The 21,500-nt window shown below is 35.6% G+C and overlaps 2 protein-coding genes across 5 annotated transcripts; both read right to left on the bottom strand.

Moving 5' to 3' along the window:
• Nucleotides 1-652: 652 nt before the first annotated feature.
• LOC119072250 (aromatic-L-amino-acid decarboxylase) lies at nucleotides 653-7,439 on the bottom strand. Of its 2 annotated transcripts, XM_037177433.1 has the most exons (7): nucleotides 7,147-7,439; nucleotides 6,092-6,121; nucleotides 3,868-3,953; nucleotides 2,111-2,595; nucleotides 1,892-2,040; nucleotides 1,716-1,827; nucleotides 654-1,652 (listed from the first exon to the last, which is right to left on the bottom strand). In XM_037177433.1, the coding sequence occupies exons 2-7, from the start codon at nucleotides 6,110-6,112 to the stop codon at nucleotides 1,042-1,044; spliced, it is 1,464 nt and encodes a 487-aa protein (XP_037033328.1). In that variant the 5' UTR covers nucleotides 6,113-6,121; nucleotides 7,147-7,439; the 3' UTR covers nucleotides 654-1,041. The 2 variants fall into 2 exon arrangements, with proteins under 2 accessions (XP_037033329.1, XP_037033328.1); XM_037177434.1 differs by lacking the exon at nucleotides 6,092-6,121 and having other exon boundaries at nucleotides 653-1,652.
• Nucleotides 7,440-12,991: 5,552 nt separating this feature from the next.
• Nucleotides 12,992-19,547, bottom strand: LOC119072270 (clavesin-2-like). 3 transcript variants are annotated; one of them, XM_037177462.1, is made up of 3 exons: nucleotides 19,162-19,547; nucleotides 13,864-14,617; nucleotides 12,992-13,803 (listed from the first exon to the last, which is right to left on the bottom strand). In XM_037177462.1, the coding sequence occupies exons 2-3, from the start codon at nucleotides 14,467-14,469 to the stop codon at nucleotides 13,435-13,437; spliced, it is 975 nt and encodes a 324-aa protein (XP_037033357.1). In that variant the 5' UTR covers nucleotides 14,470-14,617; nucleotides 19,162-19,547; the 3' UTR covers nucleotides 12,992-13,434. The 3 variants fall into 3 exon arrangements, with proteins under 3 accessions (XP_037033357.1, XP_037033358.1, XP_037033356.1); XM_037177463.1 differs by having other exon boundaries at nucleotides 19,489-19,507; XM_037177461.1 differs by lacking the exon at nucleotides 19,162-19,547 and adding an exon at nucleotides 16,277-16,761.
• Between the last annotated feature and the right edge of the window lie 1,953 nt (nucleotides 19,548-21,500).

Below are 21,500 nucleotides of genomic sequence, written 5' to 3'. Positions count from 1 at the left end.
ATTTTTGGCAGACTTTCATGAAAAAATGCCGCAATTGAGGTCGTCAGAGGTCAGCTCCTGTGAGTTGATCATTCTTCATCATAGAAGTTGTTTCCAATATCTTCCCTATAACGGTTCTAGTAGAACCTGGAGATACAACACATTTTTAACAGACTTTTTTTAATAAAAGAACGCCACAATTGAGATAGCCAGAGGTCAGTTCCTATGAGTTGATCATTCGTCATTATGGGAGTTGATTCCAACATCTTCCCAGTTCTAGAATCTAGTGATTTTTATACGACTTTATGCGATGTTTCATGAAAAAACGCTACAATTCAGTTTGTCAAGGGTCCTTTCATATGAGTTGATCACGTTTGAACATAAGAATTGACTGCTACATCTTCCCAGTTCAAGAAACTAGAGATTCAACGATTTCTTTTTACAGATTTTTACCGCCGTTTCATGAAAAACGTCAAAATTGAGATCGCGAGAGGTCAGTTCCTATAATTTGATCATTCTTCATGATAGGAGTTGCTGCAGGACCTCTGCTGGACACTGTCAAAATTAAAATGCAATCATATGAGTAAAAGATTGAATTTAGCGAACGGTATTTGCGTACGGGGACAGTATTTTTGTGACAATGATGATTTGAATGGTATAAAAGATCGGTTGAGTTTTCCTTAAATATTTTTTATTTATTTATTTATGAGGCTGAAAAAGGGAAAAAAAACATTTCAGAAAAAGCATAAATTTAAAAAATAAAAAAAATAAAATAAATTAGTTCCATAGAGAGGATGTATAGGTTGCAATTTAGGTACCTCAAGCACATGAAGCATAAATTAACTGGTAATTGAGTGGAGAGGATAACAATGATAAATTCTGTGGAAGCATTATTAACAACAACAGTGAACACTCGTCGTTGAACGAACCTACAAATTTACATAAAAATCTAGAATTTTACGTGAGAATAACATTCATATTGTGGTATCGACATACATCACATTTTCGTTTAACAATATTGTCTAATTTTCCATCTTTGTACAGCATTTCCAATTACAGAAATTAATTTCCGTTAGCCAATAGTTCTTCATCAGCGGCAGCGCTGACTTCATTCCACGAGTATTCCATATCTTCAGAAGTGGTGAATCTTGAACAGACGGCCATTCTTAAGAAGTACACATCGTTGATTTTCGATGGAACCATGTGAATTTTACCACGTCCGTTGATGCGTTTCAACAATTTCTCGTTCAAATCGTTTGCCCCCTTCAATCGGAAGCAAACCAGACCCATTTGCACCTTTCCAACGATTTCGAATCGATCGTCCTTGCGACACAGCTCCTCGAATTGAGTAGCGAATCCGCAGTGCCGACGGATGTGAGCTTGAAGATTCTCAACGCCATACAAACGCAAAACAAACCAAAGTTTCAGCGCCCGGAATCGTCGTCCCAATGGAATTTGCCAATGGCGATAGTCTGGTGCAGCACCTTGCTGATCGTGTTTTAGATACAGTGGATCCACGTTGAAAGCATTCACGACCCACTCGGGTTCCTTCAACCACATAGCGCTACAATCGAAATTCACCAGCATCCATTTGTGAGGATTGAAGTTGAACGAATCGGCGGTTTCGATTCCCTTCATGTAGTGTCTGTACTCAGGGCAAATGAATGCAGAGCCTAAGGTAAAATGAGCGTTTGGATTTCAGTGATTTCTTTTCAAATTTCTTGACAATAAATTACCTGCGTAGGCAGCATCAACGTGGACCCAAACATTGTATTTGTTTCCAACTGGGCCAATCTCATCCAGATAGTCGAATGCACAAGAATTGGTTGTGCCAAGGGTAGCAACGACCTAACATAAGATTTTCAATTAGCACCACTTTCAGCTCGAATAACCCTTTCTTTAGCTAACTTACGTAAAATGGGATATTTCCAGCTGCAATGTCTTCTTTGATCGCTGCTTCTACAGCATCACCCCTAAGACGATTTTCTGAATCAGCCTTGATTAGACGCAGTTGTACCCCACCTAGTAAGCCAGCCCGTTCAACGGACGAATGAGCTTGAGCTAAAGCAAAACAAATTTCGTTCAGTCCAAAACCACAAATTTTTAACAGGCCTAGCAACAGCAAACTTACCGGAACAATAGCCAACCAATTTAGATCGAATTGTCGATTCGTCCCACTCTGGATGCTCGGCCTTGACTCTTTGCATTGTTCGTGCCTTGGCACCTAAGAGCGCAACAAGTGTAGCCTCACTTGCCGTACCCTGAATGACTCCGCCAGCTTTCCCTCCGGACGACGCTAGAAATTCTTTCGGCAAATCAATCATTTTTCCCAACCAATTTAACATTTCCACTTCAAGTTCTGTACACGCCGGACTGGCAATCCAAGTGAAGCCGATGCAGGCGATCGCTCCGCTCAACATATCAGCGACAATCGCTGGATATGAATTGGCTGTTGGAAAGTAGGCATGGAATTTGGGACTGTGCCAGTGGGTTACACCTGGCATAATGACTCGTTCAATATCGGCCATAACATCTTTCCATTGGTCTGGTTTCACTGGAGCTTCTTCGGGGATAAGCGGTTTCAGATATCCCGGTTGAACGGTTGGTAGTACACGCCTGACAAAGAATTATTTTGCGTTTTATTTGACGGCCGAGTGAATAAGTTATTAGAGGCTAATGAGCTGTACGGAATTCGTACAAAAATATTTTTTTTACTACCAGCCCCATGCGAAAGTTGACCATTGCATAGCGATTGGCTCCCTGCGAAAATGATCAATTTTACATGTGGACTATTTTCGGTTGCTATGTGGAAATCAATTTTCGCATGGAACAGGTAGTAAAGCAAACGCTGCTACGTACTTTTCGTAACCAGAAAAAAAATTCTCGATTTTTCGCTCTTTCAAATGAAAGTTTCTTCGCTCGCTCCGCTCGTGATATAGGAACTATTTGTATAATGATAGTAACACAATTCGTACCCGGTGCAAATAGTATCTACCTATCAAATAGTCGTATGAGCCAATGAGCCTTATTCGAAACAGTCGACCGAAAAGGTGGCACTGACATCGCCTTCGGCTCGGATGTAATAACTATACTTTTGTCGAAAAGACCGACGCATGGTTACTCCATGTAATGACTAATGAATTACTCTGGCAGCATCCAATGTAACCTACTATTTCAGAAAGACCTTTCTACGCCAGTTTTTTTTCTGTTCATAGATCACGAGAGTTATGCAGTTAAAAAAATTCAAAAACCGCACGAGTGCTTGCTGTTTTAATTGATCTTATATTTTTGAATTAAAACTGTAACGAAATCGAAATTTCAAACCCATTTATCATTGGTCATGCTAATGTCTGTCCTTGACATAGAACTGTGGTCAGTAAAAACTCGTTTTGCTGTGTCTTAAACAAACGAAAAGGAAAACGAAACAAAAAATAAAATATTTGACTGCCTTGTCACAAAACAATTTCAGTTCATTGATTTGAGAACAAACATTTTTTTCATTTTATTTTTACTTTCATTTTATTTATTATATATTGGCTCGAGTTTAGTGTATGCTTTACACCGACCACATGAAAAAAACGTAAAGCATTGCAGATTTCAATTCTTGAAAAGTATTACGAATTATGTAAGATATGCATTGACCCTGGCAAACTTGTTATGCTTAGTGCTATTTCATACCTATTCGACTAGTTAAAGGCGATAAAAATCTATGGATTGGGTTGAGATATTTCATTTGGAATAATTTTAATTATCACGAATCGTTCGTTTAATTAATCGTTTAGCAACGGCTGATCGTAACGATGACAAAAGTGAACAATGCTTTCTAACAGTTCTAATCATTCAAATTCTTTAATTTCATTACATTGGTTAGTGAGATAAAATTCTTACCGATCTCTTATGTTTTCCAAATAATCGGCTATGTAATCAGTCATAGACTTGGCAAAGTCTTTGAAGTCTGGAGCTTCCATGTCGATCTGAAAATTTTAAACAATTAGCGACGCTGTGGTTTTGAAACTAAAAATTCCGATTCATTTTATGCTATTTCGATAATTAACAATACATGCTATACAATCATCAGTATGGAATAGTGTGTTATGTACGTGCTGCAAAATTTGCTTACTCACTCTGGAGATTACATCAATTGCCTTCGGCTCTGGACTGGATACAAACTTTCCCCTCATCAGTAAGCAAATTTTCCCACAGTTACGTAGTAGATTTACATGCTAGCGTGTCCGGTAAGGACTTTTTCACAGTTACAAACAGTGATTTAAAGTGTACTTTACCGCGCGTTGGCATATAAAATAAATTGGATTTTCGTGCATACAACGGCGTTAAAATAGCTATTTTGCTAACTAGTTAGTAAATGGGGTTGTTTTGAGCCCTAGATGTGAGTCTGTCGATACGAGCGGATGCGGAACGAGTTCGACAACACATCGTGTGTGTGAAATAACCCCATTTAATACCTAGTTAGTAACAAGACTTTATCTACTGTAATGTCAGAATCATCACAAATTAACAAAATTTTAATCAAAAATTCATTATTTACATGCGAAAACTCATCGTCAGCCATAACTAGCACATACTACACATACATAAAGCACCTACTACAATACCACAGCACTGCTACTAGCATGAACACTGAATTGACAAGTGTCAAATTTGGAGGCCTTACAACGAAAACAAGCAACGCACTGCTCCTAGCATGAACATAAGAAATATTTGGAGGCTGATGAAGTCACAGTAGCACTGCGTTTCTTTCGTGAAGATAGGTGACTTGTTTTAGTTGTGTGAGTTCAAACACACAATACAATCAATCTTAAGCGGTAGCTCTCATCACAAAAGCCTCCAAATTCGACGTTTGTCAAAGTAGTGTTCATGCTAGGAGCAGTGCGTTGAAACAAGTCATCTATCTGTACAAAAGAAACGTAGTGCCTTCTGTGATTTCATCAGCCTCCGAATATTTTCAATGTTCATGCTAGTAGCAGAGCTGGGACAATACCAATAGAATTCGTCCGTAAATATTAGATTTGCGGATGGATCTGTCAGGGTGTAAATTTACTCCATTTAGATACTTAGACATTACCTAATATTTTGACATTACAGTACATGAAAAAGCAATTAGATGACAACTAAACGATTTTTTAAAATTTAACACACATTGGTTCAATACCCTCTCTAGCAAACAAACTTCGTTTTGACGCTGCCAAAATACCACTTTGTTTGTAGAGGCATACATTGTTGACTAATTTCTAATTTTTCATGTAAAATACAAAGGCTGCGTTGCATTTTTACCACCTTAATAAATGTAATTAGGTTGCTAGAGGGGGTATTGATTGGTTGAATAAAGAAGGATGCCTTATCAACTTTATGCGGTATAAAGGATTTCAAGTACCAATGGGATATAGAAAACTTGACAAGTTAATTTAAATCGATGTAATGAACGCACTTCAAGTATTAGTGGTACTCTAAATAGGGTACTGAAACTTGACAGTGTGTCACGCAACTTTAAAACACTGTAAAAAACCATTTCACACAAAATAGTAATCTATTACTCTAAGCAAAAATTCTGAGCTTTTTGGATGCATACCGTAGAACACACCGCTTAGGCTAAGACTAGTACACAGTTCGTGAAAAATAATTGAAAAATGAAAATAGTGTCGTTGAGGGTGTAAGTTCTAATAATAATAAGAATGGGACGATTTCATTTTACAACTTCCGTGTGCTATTTTGAGAAAAAAGTTTCATAATTTCAATAAAAAGAAGATTTACCATGAAAACCATTGAAAAAAATATTTAAAAAATTAGTAAAAAATACTTAGTAAGAATGAAGTAGAATGGATCGAGATATCCTTTTAGTCTTTTTCAAATTACAGCTTTTAAAGTGAGATATAAAATTAAGCAGATATTTTTCAGATATTGTGTTTACACTTTTGTTCTACAGAATAATAATTTACATCAATTAAAAATAAATTATTTATACTTCACACGGTCTATTGTGCGATTAATTTTTTCTTTTTGTTTCGTTTTGTTTAAATAAAAAAAAAACAATTTTTGTTCAAGATGCCTGGCCTGTGAACTAGAGACGAGGAATTTTTTTAGTTGGTCTACTTACGGATTCATTTAATTTCGCCATTTTTCGCGACTATTCCAAAATGTTTGCATTTAGAAATAAAAAATGTATTTCAACTCAAAATTTCCATCAAAAGTGTATACATTTCGATTGATTATAAAAACTGCATAGAAATATGACCTCGAGAATGTTATGACTCATTACTATAAAATTTATGTTTGGTTCGGTGAACTTTTGAATATTGGTAAATATCTGCAATAAATATTGCATATTCAGTGAGCTCCATAATTTAATATCAAAACTTTCTGCGATTTTCTTAGGGAAATGATTTTTGGAAACTAAAGCTCAAATATGATGTTTGTAGAATTCTGTTACATTTCTAGAACATTTCGTGTCACAGTGTTACTAACGTCAGTGCTCTATTTTTTTGTGAACCAACTTCACTGCTATGACATTTCAGGGATATTTTACCAGAGTATAGTTGTAGAAAGGAAAAGTCGGCGCCACATTATTTCAGTACTTCGTTCTTTGCGCTCTATTTTCACGTGAAGGAACTTCACTCTGGTCAATATCCATAGCAGTGAGTGAAGTTAGTTCACACAAAAATAGTTTTTTTTTTATTTTCAACAAATTTTTCAATATTTCGGGACTTTTAGTTTGAAACTGAGAAAATTAGAAAATAATTGTTCTATCTTATAGAGACTGTAAGGACCTATGTTCACCAACTGGAGCTACGCTGTGTGTTTAATGTTAGAAGTTTTTTCTTGGAAATAAATGAAATTGAAATTGAAATTGAAAAGAAGTACAAGTGTCAAGGACAGTATTGAATTTGAAACCCCTTTATCCAAATCATCAGCAAATCAGCAATTGAAGGTTCTGGTTTCTGATACCGAGCAGTCAGAAATTCTTTATTCGAAAGTATTTAACATGATTACGGCTGTGTCTTTAAGTTGTATCTTTAGTAAAGATTCTTTACTGATTACAATTACAAACAATTGCTGACGGAGAGAACCAGCAATGTCGCAATAAAATCTAACCAGATTTGCTTGTTTTTATGAGCGAATCATTAAGTTAGTTATTTTGATAATTCTACTTACCACAGAATATGAATATCTAATAAAGTATCCAAATTATAAACTGCTTTAAATCACTTCCACTCTTTCAATAATAACAATAATCACTTGAAACAGGTATTCACACGAGTCAAAACACTAAATTTTTACGACTTTTTTATTTTAAAAAAAAATGTTTTTCCTGTCTCAGCATACACAATTTTATTCAATAAAGAAATAAAAGTTTGAATTTCTCGAAAAATTTTACAAAATAAACTCGTTCACCAGAACAACAAACGAAATAAATAATTTTCAACAATCACAATCCATCAAATGCGAAATCAATGTGTTGTGCTAACTACTCTCTACAATACTAAAAGCTAAACCTGGCCGTGACAGACTTTTAAAGCACACGAGAGTCAAAGTGAAGAGGGGGTTCGCACATTATGTATACCTCAACCCAAGAGAAGTTCACATGGACTCTTAACACTGGCTACATGTAGTACATTATATTCCAGTTTTGGGATTTTGTTGTATGTGACGTCATTGACTATTCAAAAGCTATCGAAAATCAAAGAGTGTACCTTCATGCTCCATCAACATAGACAAAACGTTGATTTTATATGAGAGATTGTGCAGTCATGTTCCTATCAATGGAAGCAAAAAATGAGATTTTAAACTAATAACCGTGCGCTTTATATGTATTATATATTAGCAGCTGTAGTCGATATGAATTGGTGTAAATTCAATCTGAATGGATGAAAAGGTCGGATGAAAGAAATGACTAATGTTATTTGGGGAAGTACGGTGATGTTTTGTCGTTGGGAATTTTCGTACATTTTCATTTTCGACGTGATGTTTCTGTTTGTTTAACACTACAATAACAAGACGTAAACATTTTTTGCATTCGATTGTTTGTATGATGACACTACATAGCTGAGCGAAAAATTGCTTCTGTTGTACGTATACGCTCAAAAGTTGATCGATCAAAGAAGTTCATGCTGCAATTTCTTAGTGTTTCCTTGAACGAAAGTCCTGGAGCTGCGGGAATGTACAAAGTAGATCACCTTTTAGACCATAATTCATTATAATTCCGCCAAGTTCAAGTGTACTGGTGAATCTCCAGTGGAGCTGAACGTGAAATGTATTTTATTTATAGTCCAAAAAGGATGTGTAGTATTCAAAGATTATTCTTATACAGACTTTTGTAGACTTTCTTTGAATTTATTGATAGAAGCACGTCCCTGTTTGCACAAAATGCATTACGCAACAACAAAATTTCAGATAATTTCGTACCGTTTCCCTTTTCGCTGTTACTTTGTAAAATAATAAAAAAAAATCTTATTTTCGATTTACCAACATTTCCACATTTCTCGTCTTCTCGACGAAGTCCTTCTAACGAGCCATCATTCACAAAAAAGTGAAAACTTTCCGATGAAATTTTAGGATATTTTTCACATATTTGCCATTTTTAGCGATTTTTTTACAGAACTTTTTCTTCACTGATCTCTAATTTTGTCGTATTTGCTCGAGCTCATCGAGACCTTTGCAAAAAACCTCTATTTGTTGAAATTGAACCAAAATCATAGGAAATTTCGTGGGGTTTAATTTGAACATTTCAATTGCGCTGCTGCGTTGCATAAAGCGCTACAAAAAATGATAAATTTTAGAGAAAATTTACTTACATTTCATCTGGAAGTGCTCAGAAATAGAGGTTCCACGGAAAGGTCTCGACGAGCTCTAGGAAATAGGATAAAATTTGAGAAATAAAAATTTTCGCCAATGACGATAAAATTCACATCTTAGACGATATTATTGTTAAGAAAACGATATTATTATCGATATTGACCATGTAGAAATGTCGCCTCTCCTAAGACTTTTATTAATTACATTAAGTAATATATAAAACATAAAAAATTTAATGTGGAACCTACGTCTATACTCCTGAATTTAATTGAACTAGCACTAGATCAGTTCAACACAATACATTTAATGAACACAATGATTCATTCTTATTAGAGACTCACACCCGGGAACGGGATCCACTGTATACATAGCAATTAATTGTGTTTTTTATGAGTATGTGATGCATCGTACACTCACCTCAAATCGTACTGATGCCGCTATCGTACTGATACCGAAATCATACTCATCCCACACCTTTTAGATTACTGATCTGTTCTTTCGCACTGATCTGACCCAAATCGCATAGTTACCACGAATCGTGTTGTCACCCTATATTGTAATGGCTCCTTAAATCGGAATGACACTCCAAATATTACTGAATTCCACACACAGGAAGTTGAGAAAACCTAGACCCTGCTCATCTCTTATTTCAATCAGCAAAACGAACTCAACTACATAAACCGACTATATATTGTGCTAATGCCGTTCTATATCTTCAACAAAAATAATAGAAATGGATTTTGCACCCAGCGCATATCAACCCCCATTCCAATGCCATGTCCGTTTTTCCTTCTTTTTTGTTCCATATTCAACAGTTGAGTGATTCATAGCATTAAATCTCGGAAAAAGAGTGCTTTTGAGTGTTCTTTATGTAAAGAAAGTATGATGGTAAGCTTATAGTGCTGTGTTAAACGTTCAGGGCTGTCGTATATAATGTGTATTGATAAAGTTATTCTGATGTATCTGGAGATTCTATCAAAGAATTTTGCGTCGCTGCACTTGTCTTAAGAAGATAACGAAAAGTTGTCAGAATATTGGCTTCTATGCATTGGATTCATGAAGACAAAATGTAACGTGTGCTCATATAATATAAAACCCTGTGTTATGTACAATAAACGCAGGCATAGACAACACTGTCGACGATAGGAAATAGAGGTATTATTTTAGAGCATATATCGGAACATGATCTATAAAAGATAAGTAGGAACAATATTCGTTAGAAGCGAAGGGAAAACGATGATGATAAATCTACTGTTAACTGTTTCTATGCATATAATGGGGAAGACAATTGGTTAAATTAATGGAGTTGATGTAACTTTAAATTGAATTACGGTTTTTGTGAGAGAAACTGTGACGGAGTCACATAATATTCTGCAAAGTGAAAATCTGAGATATGTTGGGGAGGTTTTATTTTGAAAAGTATTTACGTTTTAATGATAGGCAAACAGTGTGTGCGATACTGTACTATCTGCACCGCAACGCAGTGCGTTGTCCCCAGTTTATAACAACATTTATATCTCTGACCCTAATGTTTGATTTGGTTTGTTTAGAGACCTCACTAACCTTTTACGGCCACTAACATCCTTTTACCGTCAATAACAGTGCAGTCTAGTGACCGAATGACGCCTCGAAGCATGCAAATGCTCTCTGAGGAAAGTTAGCGGCAGAATTGATATCTCGCTGTAGGCTAGTCATATGAACACAAATTCATCGTATATGGTGATTCTCGTGAGTCTCTCTCTCTGTGTACATCGTTGCAGCCACAATACACAACACACTGCAACTACGCAATTTATAGGTGCGAATGCTGGAAAGTTCCAAAAGGTTGATGAAATGTACGGTTTTCGGTGCAGAACAAGCATCACAAGACTGTATGACAAGCTAAAGAAGCTACAATTTTACACTTAAAAATCTTTCTTTGATCTGGTTGATATGAGTAGAAACGTGTAGCCTTTTTCCGATATCTTCTCTCTTTATTGCACTCATACCATTGCTTCAATGCAGTAGAATTGGTTCTATTGATTTTTTTTAAAGTCGTTTTCAACTCATTGCAGGTCGTTTAGGCTTTCATATTATCTGGTTTAAATTTAAGGAATGAAATTTGGTGATTAAAATAAAAGAATGTTTCAACATCTTGTGATAAGCCATAGCACTGTCAAGCACCGAAGCTGACTTTGACATCACTCAATTAGAAGGCCAAATACACACCTGTTAACTATTTTAAAAAAAATTTTGATAGCCATTGTATGAAAAAGAATAGCCAACTTTGATCGGTTCAGTCCTCTACTTGAGTGACGTCAAAGTCAGCTTCGGTGAAGCACCGAAGCTGACTTTGACATCACTCAATTAGAAGGCCAAATACACACCTGTTAACTATTTTAAAAAAAATTTTGATAGCCATTGTATGAAAAAGAATAGCCAACTTTGATCGGTTCAGTCCTCTACTTGAGTGACGTCAAAGTCAGCTTCGGTGCTAGACAGTGCGTTGGATAAGCTCATCAGTCAAGCTCCTTACCTGATTTTAATTAATTCAGCTTTGAAGATAGACTGCCCGATAAATGGAATAGTTCGATAAAGTTAAGTTGCCGACACGCCCGACACGCCATTACAGTTTGATTAGTCTTCATTAGCAAGAAAAACTTATCTGGAAGTTTTTATCAACGGTAAGAACTTATCGAGACCCTTTATCAACGGGAAAAACTTATGGGGTAGTCTTTATTAGAGGGAAGAACTGATGAGCAAATCTTTATAAGCGGATGAACTTGTAGGAAATCTTTGTCAGCGGGAGGTCCTTGTGAGTTGGAAGAACTCGTCGGGAAGTTTATATCAGATCCGATTCAATTTACTTTATTTGATTTTGCTTTTATTATATTGGTGACTTACTCTTCCTGGTGAATTATACTTTACAACTATACGGACTATACTGCTGATGAGCTACTCCTTCTGGTGAGGCACTTCCCTATAGACTGCACACACGTAAGAATTTAAAAATTTTGAATATTTAAATAAACGAACATTTGCTCCGTCTAAAGTTTCACTAAGACTTTGGCGTTTGTGTAGTTTCAAACGGGGATACTATTCTTGCATCATCAAAGCCCAATATTCAAAAAATCTACTCACTCGCTTCGCAAGCGAATTGATCTTTCCCATTAGGTGAATTAAGGCACATCTTTTCCGTTTTTGAAATTTTTTTTAGTGCCCACATGTGACATTATGTATGGCAAAAGATTTGCAATTAACTTCTCACAAAGTTTCTCTTCTGCAAATTGAATAGTACAAATTCATAAGTTAAATTTAGGAAGTCCCGAAAAGGTTACAACACTAGAGCAACTTAATTGACACCAAGATTCATACTAAACACTAAAGTCCTGACGAAAATTCCAGCTAAATTGCTAAATTGCAAATAACCGGTAAATTTTGGTTATCATTTTCGGACAGCAGGAAGTTTTTACTTGGTTACCCGGATGAAAACATTATTTCCATGCCCATCGTCGGAAGAGACAGTCATCCAGTGTATAAAAATAAATCTCCTCTCCCATTTGAATTCGAAGATTTTCGTAAAATTTGCATGTGATTTTTGTAAATAGATCGATTGGGCTAACAACTGCCATCGTTGTTCCTTTCTACGGCTCGTGATCCAACGCGCCAACGCTTTATGCTCAAATCTCTTCCCACTCAATAATCCAGTGTCGGCCTGATGACACTTCCCATTTCATCAAAATATTAAGCTGATCAAGCACCCATAGAATCATCGATATCGACAACCTGTCATAGACGGCAAGTTTATTAACAGTTTTACTATTCAAACTATAGATTGTGGATCTGAGCACTATTTAACAGGAATTCCAATGATTGACGATGTCGGCAAGTCGGTCACTTCTGTCACTTCACCGAACAATATTTTCATGGACAATGTGAGCGAAAATGTAATTTCCTAACAAATTATTTTGATTTTTATCTCAAAAGACCGAATCGAATGCAGTGCCATCGCTGATGATTGCGGTAGTGACGATAACAATTTCCACAATCTATTACTTCATTAATTTGATTGAAGATTTTCATAGATTAAGTTCGGAAATCTTTTACTTCATTTGTTTTGAACATGCTTTTTGCTATATAAGATCTCTCATTAGTCAGAGCTTTTCGTTTATTATTGCTGTTGGGGTCGATAACAGATGACATGTTAAAAGACCGTTTCATTCGTAATCTTGTTATTAAAATTTATTGTTCTTAAATGTTCTCTGTAGCTTTACTTATTAACAAATTTGAAAGTCTCGTCAATTGCGTGTGTCAGCTAAAACTTAACGTTACTGTTTAGGACGGCATCACACCTTTTGTTACTTTAAAAACTATGAAGACAATGGATCTCAAATTCCACTTAAAAAAAACAATTTCCATGATCGTCAAACCCCTCTTCTTGATAAGAAAATAACATTCATGGGGAGGAAGCACTCGAATCTTAATGTCTAGTTGTTAGATTGTGCAGAAAGATTTTGTATTTTCTTTTCCATCACACGATTATTGTCTTGGTTTTGGTAGAAAAAATTAAAAACTTTTTTCCTTAAATCGATTAAAGCTTTTGCGACTTTCTAAATAGTTCATCGTAAGAGATTCTTAAAACACACCCTCCGACGATACGGACCTCTGTTACGTCGCCGTGTGCCATTCGTCTTGCTGCAATAGACAAGTGGTATTCCTAATGTAATCTTGCGGTGGCTTCGAGTAAATGGTACATTGAGTCAATCGATACGATTGCTGTTCGTTCATCGACTGACTGCTTTCCAATAGCGTGTGCACCCAATCCAATGGATTGATTGATTTCCCTTCACCGCCGAGCTCTGTCGGTAGTATATCCTTCGTAATGCAATCATGTAACGTGGATAGGTTGCTTCCATGCAAAATGATCCGATCGCGTGTTTTCTCCTTCAGAAAAGGTTTGATAACGGCTAGGGCTGCTTCAACGTACCAGGGCTGGCCAACGAAATGGATGGCTTTGAATCGGATCGGGAAACAATCCTAGGAGAAATTTCTTTTTAGACAAAAACATTTTGAGCGATTAGTGTATATATACCGTACCTGCAATCCTTCGATAAAATGCTTTAAGATTTTTGGGTTTAGGTGTGTCGACTGTCTCATCGAAAAATTGGTCCAGTCAACAATGGCCACAAATCCGTTGGCCTGATTTTGTTTGTCTTCTAACAACTTTTCCAGTGACAATAGCATGGCTCTGTATACTGTTACCAGCGAATATGAATTCGGATTCCAGTTGGAAGTGAAGAACACAATAACCTTTCGACCACGTCTGTCTCGTTCGGGTAATACTCCCGGATATCCATCTCTTAGGGCCATTTGTATTTGCTCGTCTAATGCAGACATTTTCTGTAAAATCTCCCCATTCCGCTGTTTATAGTCTAAGTAGTTTATTAACAACTTGAACGCCTCGTCGATTTTAAACTTTTTGGCAAACAAGAATCGAAACAAGAACTCGTCGTCCTCGCCGCAAGACTTATCTTTTAGTGCAAAATCAACACTAGCACCAATCATATCCTTCAATGCTATCAGCGCCTTACTGCGATCGCTCGGCTCATTGTAGTTGAATGTTTTGCAATTTTTGTCGGATAAAATATCGCCAAAGTTTCGGTCATGTCGACCATTCCATTGATATTCAAAATATCCAGACATTCTCTGTGTATCTTGATATTTGTGTGTCCAGCTTATGTACGATTAAGTTTTTTATCGATTTTTGTTTATCTTTTTATCCGTGGAAATCATGTGTTGCATATATTGTCGTAGGAACGTATACGTAAACGGTTTGATGAGAGTTCGTTTTCTGGAAATAGATAGATAACCGAATTAACGTACTATATTCAAAATTAGCATGAATCAACAGTTATTTGCGTATTTCTGTTATGAACGCTAGATTTTAGACAATTTTCCGATTGAAGTTGAGGGCGACAAGCCAAAGTGCCGAAAATCAACCGTTCACGGCAGAAATACAACTTTTTATGGCAGACATTGGAGCAGTCATTTATTTACCGAGTGGAGAAAAGAGGAAATAAGAGCGATGTTTCTGGCCAGAGCGAAGCGAGAGGTAAACACAAAGTTTTTTATATGTGCGAGAGCGAGGTGTGATTTACAGTTCTTGTCCACGAAACAAAGAACATCAAGTCACCATATCATCTTTATAAACACAACCAAAGTGACAGTTAAAGTACGTAAAGTTCCATTTTCTACCTACGGTAGAGAAAGTGCTGTTTTTTTCTCACTAGAAATGTCATTCAACCAATTGTCAAGAAAACGCAAATTTCTTATGGCCTTTTGAGGGACGAAATAAGGTAAATACCACCACACATTTGAAAATAACTATTGTTTACAGGTGGAAGAAAATAGGAAACTCTAACTTTCTTCCAGTTACACATGGTTGTTCATATGTGCTAGTAGTGATCCACCGAAAAAACATCAATTTGTAACACAGTTTTTTAAAACAAAGCCAAATATGACAGTTCTGGTGAGAAAATTTCTATTTTCTCCCCTCTAAAAACAAAAGCTAACAAAATAGGTACGAATAGCGAATAACTACTCTAACTGAGTTCTTTAAGGAAGCAGCTGTACCCTTTACAACGTGTAATATGACCTGATTGCAAATAGTCAAAGTATTAAAAAGAGACTATTCGTCTAAAGAGACTAATCTCACCGAGTGCGAATACCCCTTTCGATAAAAATTAATCCAGCAACTCCAAAAGTTCATCACTGAGTTAGAAGAAACCGACTACGACATTACATTGTACATTCAAAAGAAACTGTACAAATATTTTCTAGCATAAAATTCACTGATCGGTCATGCATTAACAATATTTACGGCCCATATGGGTCACACCCGTAATTAGAAAACAGTCTATAACCGATTAAATTCGGCATATGATGTCTCGTTTGCATAACAACAACAATTCTTTGTTTTGTTTCTTGTCAGACTGGGGAATCGTTATTAAATTGTTATTTCTATAGCAAATTAGGATCGCAAATGCGAATTCGCAGTCAATGTTATTTATTGATAAAGTTTAAACCTTATGTAGCTCTCGCACACACACACACACACACAGCGGTAGAGAATAATTAATGACTGCCAATTATTTGTGACACGGCAAAGAGTTATGAATGTAAAATAAGAAATTACTGAAGGACAAGTCATTTCATTGAAAGAGAGACGACTTTATTAAATTCATTTTTTTTTGAATTGCTGTTTACTTATAATGTATAATTCTGTACAGGTAAGAAGTTCGATACACCCATCGGAGTAAACCTTAAGCAGCAGTAAATGTTATAAACCTTCGCACTTGAGGAAATACAGTGTATACATTCATGTTGGTGCAATGTTAAATCTTAAGAACTTGGCTTATTACACAACACGTAGAGGAAGGACTATTACTTTTTCGAAATACAAGGGAACACAGTCCATTCATTCACAATTTATAGATCTAGTTTTTCTTACTATGTTCGTTATTTTTGATGGCGTTTTCTTCTGAGAATATTCTCTATAATTAAATGCTTGTTATAAAGGCACTTGGTGAACACCTTGCTCGATTTTAACACATTCGATGAGTAAACAATATGACGACCAACCGATTCTTGAAACTCTTTTTTGTTAAGACAACAGAGATGCAATATGAATTCATTCAACTTTGAATATTACCAGTCCGAACATATAGTTACACATACATTTTGGTTAAATTATCACGATTTTGACCAAAGAAAAACAAAGCAAAATAAAAGAACAGTAACTCCAATGCCTATAAACTGAATTACGAAACGAACTGGAGCTCGGTCATTCTTTTCTGACTTAAAACACCGACACAATGAAATTCATATTCAACAGAGTACGGCCGGATATACAAGAGTCTATCATGAACGAAATGCTTAACTCCATGTCCATATACAACCGAATCGAAACGCTGACTGTATAATATATACATCGAAGTGTTTTTTAAAACTCATTTTAAAAAAACAAGTTTTTAATTGTGACGTCATCGGTACGTTTAGCTGGAGGTCTTTGAGTTGGTGATCGAACTTTGGTTTGATTGAAATGGAAAATGAAATGTGGTAGGTACTATACGCACAAAGTGTAAAGGTTTCTGAGAAACAAACGAAGCTGAAGTCATTCGCAATAGGATAGAATTTTCATTTATGTGATTTAGTCCATGAATTTCGTCACAAAAACCAAATTATCGCAAATTTTTTAGCTATATTATCGCATCCCTCTGGAAAAAAACCGACAATAATTTTAAAAGATAACATGTCAGGGCAAAACTTTTTTTAAACGGTTTTCTGGTGTCGTGACTAGCCCCAAGTGCGCCAGGCAACCAAAGAGACAAAAGAACGATTTTCTATTGCGAAATTGGAAAAAAATTGGGTAAACCCAAAGCTCAAGTGAAAATGAACAAGGAGGTTCGGTCCCTTTTCTAATCTGAGGCTTGATTAGACTTACCAAAAAAGACTCAGCGTGAGACACAAAATTGAATTTTTTCAATTTTTGCTCTTTTTACTTGACAGCTCGATCTCTCTCACGGCTCAAACACGGAGTACTTTTTGTTGAGTGCAAACCATACTTTCAGTTTTCAGATTTCAGTTTAATCTAAGATTTTTTCTATAAGCACAAGCACTTGCTTCAGAAAAATTAAAATGCACGCGAAGAAAAGTGGAATTCTACAGAATTTTTGTGTTAGTACATTCCAATCAAAATTGAAGTTCAACGAAAGTCGTGCCGCGGTAGAGGATGGTAGAGGTCACTGCCTACACAACGACACCCATATCTTCCAAGTCGATCATTGTAATTAAACACTTTCCAAAAGTTGGAATTTTTTCCCCCTAAAATAGCTACAGTACCACATACACGAAAAATTTCGAAATGTTTTAAAGGTCAGCATATGCGGCGTCAACACCTATACCAATGACCATAATTTCAGACGTTTTGTCGGTGATAAAATCTATTTTGGTCATCCTAGTGCAGACCATTTTTTCATGATTTCTGGCGTGAGGATTCGAGGATTTTTTTTGTTGAAAATGACTCAGGAGGGTCCCCTCATTCAATTACTGTATACCCTCCAAAAATCGCCGATGGCTTGTTTTCCGGTTTCATACAACTTGTTCGAAGTTTTGGCAAATTTACTCAAGTTCAAAAAAACATTTTTGCGTGAAAAAAAAAAAACAAATTTCCGCAAAATGAACACATTATAAATGGCGGCGAAATGAGAAATTAGAACTAGTTCAGTCGATAAGTCATCAATCCATCAACTCCATGAACTGTTACTAAAATGTTTTCCTACAAGGAGAGTCGCACGATTATATCATTATATCTCTGGGAAACTTGGGCTTCCATCTACGTAATAAACACAAACTGAGCGAGCTTACCAAGGTAGATACAGTCACAGTGTGGAGATAATGCCACCTCCTCACTATATTAAATAACCTTAACCTTAATCTATAAGTCTGCATCAACTCGCTAGAGTACTTTCAGAATAGTTTTTTGGGAGAGATTGAATTGCGTTATCGACTTCACTAAAATGTAGCGACTCTTCGCTTTTGTTAATTTGGAAAACAAATAACTGGGGCGAAACCATTAAATGGTTCGTAAAGTTAGAAGTATAATGGTTTACCCCTACTACCTTTCCATCAATATGTAAAGTTTATACTTTCAAACGCACCTCAACAACAGTCGCACCGAAAATCAATAAATTCTGATGTTTCGTTATCAAACAAGAAAAAATATTTTTTTTTGTTGGTAAAATAGAACGGTACGAAGTTTATTGTAGTGGTTATCATGCTGGAAAAGGCACGGTGTTTATACTGAATATTTAACACAAAAAACTAAAAAAACTTTTCATTTAGCATGGCATTGTGCAAATTACCTTAAAAATTTCAACAGATAAAAAAGTAAAAGGTAAAAAAAATGGTAAATAACTCGTGCCAATTCACAATATTAGTAGGTAAACCAGCTTATACCAACTATTATCTCCATTATGTTACGTCTGTTTCAAGTCGAAACATGAATTAAATGAAGCGTTCATGCATTAATTTAACGTACTTTATAGCTAGAATGAACTTGAAAAATGAATTATACACAGTCGAGGGTACTGTCTGACTCATGAAGTTTATATTATATTCAATGGAACGTTGTATTCGTCCTATATCCAAACTCAACGTGTTTTTATACCGAAAGAAGCCTTTAGTATTCTTTAACCAAATGGATTTTGAATGAAAGCAAAATCAATAAAAACCACTTTTGGTTTAGTGACACAGGGCCAGTACACATGGTGTAATTATTGATATAAATTTTTAGTGTAAACACGATAAAAAAAAACATTGAAATGCAGAATATACCTGTATCCTATTGTATCACTGATTCCCCATTAAAACAAAACTGGTTAACTGGTTAAGTGCTAACAATCCACCGCATTATGGCTTTACTGATTCTGTTAGCACTCTATACATATGATAACGTTGCAAGGAAATTATAAATTCCATAATTAATCACAACCTCATCGATATGCACTGTGACTGCCGAGGCGCAATATTGAAACCACAAAATTTGCTTCCTTCGCAGTACGATTTTCTTATTATTTTAATGTATCTGTTCCACTTTGTGGTTGAGATATATTACCAATATTATCATTTTCAAATTATGAATTAATAAATACCGAGCCGCACCGTTTTGAACATCGTCTTAACTGAACACGGTTACAATGTATGTAAGCATACTGAATCAATGGATCAATTTTTATGAGAAAAATATGTGAGTAGCGTTACCAGCACATAAATGTGTCGTTGAGCGAGTACACGAGTGTGTACGTTGCTATTATTATTATGAAAGCACAAAGTAGCTATATAGTTACGTGGGTATACCTACACTGACTGTAATGTTATATCTAAATTTATTAGAAGCAACATTTGAGTTTGATTGAATTGAAATATACCCAACCGATGCATGAGAGAATCGGTTTAGTGAAATTCTGAAATATTGCTTGGTGTTTTATCGTAATTCGAATGCCAATGATTTTCTTTCGTTTTTTTAATTGCATTTCAATAGACACATTTCCGTTGTTCATACTCGTTAGGGTGGTCCAAATTTGAATGCAAATTTTTTGTTAATGGGTTGTAATTAAATAACGTTTTGTATTCTAAAGATGAGTATGAGAATTTTGTACCATTCGTACCATTTGTGTACTATTACAATTGGTAACTGTGGACTGTAATTTCAAACATTTTTCAGCCAGTGGACCGTATGCTATCTTTCAGTCATTTTTCATGAACTGTGTACTCTCGTAAATTATCGGTCTGAGTTTAGTGAAAGTTTTTGGCCTACAGAAATCGATAAAAATCGATTAAGATCAATTCCACCGCAAAACGAACAGTCAAGGCACTCAAAGTTTCCGAATATGGGTACGATACTGAAATTGCTTTTTCTCCAATCACCCTCCAATTTTTCGGTACAGAAAATTTCCTCTGAAAAAAATCTTGACTTTGGGACGTCGTAGCCAATGTGGCTCATATCGACAACTTGTCGACAACAAGTGGACTAATGGTACTCATTCCATTCGTTAGACTGTTGTGAAACGTAGAATGCAATGCAATTTTGCGGAATGTAACAAAAACAACTAAGTTCGATTTTGGAGCCCATTGCGGGAGACCTGCATTTGTGATCATTTTTGTAGTCTGATTTTGATCTTTCAGTAGATCTTAGTTTCTCGCCATGACCATTTAATTTCTATCGAATAATTGCCTGAACAAACCTCACAAATAGGTGTTTGAACCACCCTAATCCTCATACATAGTGAATTCTGTTTGTAAAATTATTTAAAATGTTTGTGTTCTGAAAAAGGAGAAATAAAATTGTCTGCGGAAATGTTTTTTTTATATTATAATTGTAATATCGGTTATTGCACTAAGAAGGTGTAATAAAAAAAAGATAAATGAAAAATGTTGTTTGCGTATGGTCTACTAGCTGTCTGAAAATTTGGTTTATAATCTGAGGTTGAATTCTCATATAAACTTGAATATTACCATAGCATTGCAGCTGCTAGCATTAACGCTGAATTACCAATCGTCAAATTCAGTGTTAGGTGCTACTGCTAGAGATACCTCATTACTCAACGAAAACAGGTCATCTCTTTATTTATAAAAATAAAACCTTTGATTTCATCGACTTCCAAATACTTTTTATGCCATCAAGCATTGCTGTGCTATGACATTCCACGATTATCAAAGCTAGGTCTGTATTTAGAGCGCACCGAATTCAGTAGAAAAACGGAAAAGCGGTCCTTGCAATAAAGGTCGAGAATCAATTCTATCGAAAAACTAGAAAATCGTAAAAATAGCGAAATTAGTGGGAAACTAACCAGAATTAGGAATTAAAATGATTAGATGGCAACAAATGAGTTTACAACTGGAAGTGAATTGCGATACTTGGTAGTAAATAACCTCCATACAAACTGCACACACACTCTACGGGGAATAATGATCGAGATGTACGTCAACGTTTTTTTCATTTCATGCGTTAAGGACCACTGTCATATTTTGACGCGCGAAAAATTTGAAGTTTATGTTGGTACTTACTTTTGTTTCGTTAGATTTTTAATTGTATTTGATAAATTGACATGATAAAATAGCTAAATTAGATTTTTAATCTAGGATTTATTTTAAAGTAGATATTCAATTTCTAT

Source organism: Bradysia coprophila, assembly GCF_014529535.1.
Source record: "Bradysia coprophila strain Holo2 chromosome IV unlocalized genomic scaffold, BU_Bcop_v1 contig_81, whole genome shotgun sequence".
In the NCBI taxonomy this organism is placed as follows: Eukaryota; Metazoa; Arthropoda; class Insecta; order Diptera; family Sciaridae; genus Bradysia; species Bradysia coprophila.
Note: the sequence above shows the minus strand (reverse complement) of the source record. Positions and strands in the feature narration are given on the sequence as shown.

Coding starts and splice junctions, on each gene's coding strand:
- LOC119072250 (XM_037177433.1), bottom strand. CDS start 6,112: ATGGCGAAATTAAATGAATCC. Junction 2,596..3,867: donor TTGGAAAACATAAGAGATCG/GTAAGAATTTTA, acceptor ATTCTTTGTCAG/GCGTGTACTACCAACCGTTC. Junction 1,653..1,715: donor CGTTGATGCTGCCTACGCAG/GTAATTTATTGT, acceptor ATTTTACCTTAG/GCTCTGCATTCATTTGCCCT.
- LOC119072270 (XM_037177462.1), bottom strand. CDS start 14,469: ATGTCTGGATATTTTGAATATCAATGGAATGGTCGACATGACCGAAAC. Junction 13,804..13,863: donor ATTTTATCGAAGGATTGCAG/GTACGGTATATA, acceptor AATTTCTCCTAG/GATTGTTTCCCGATCCGATT.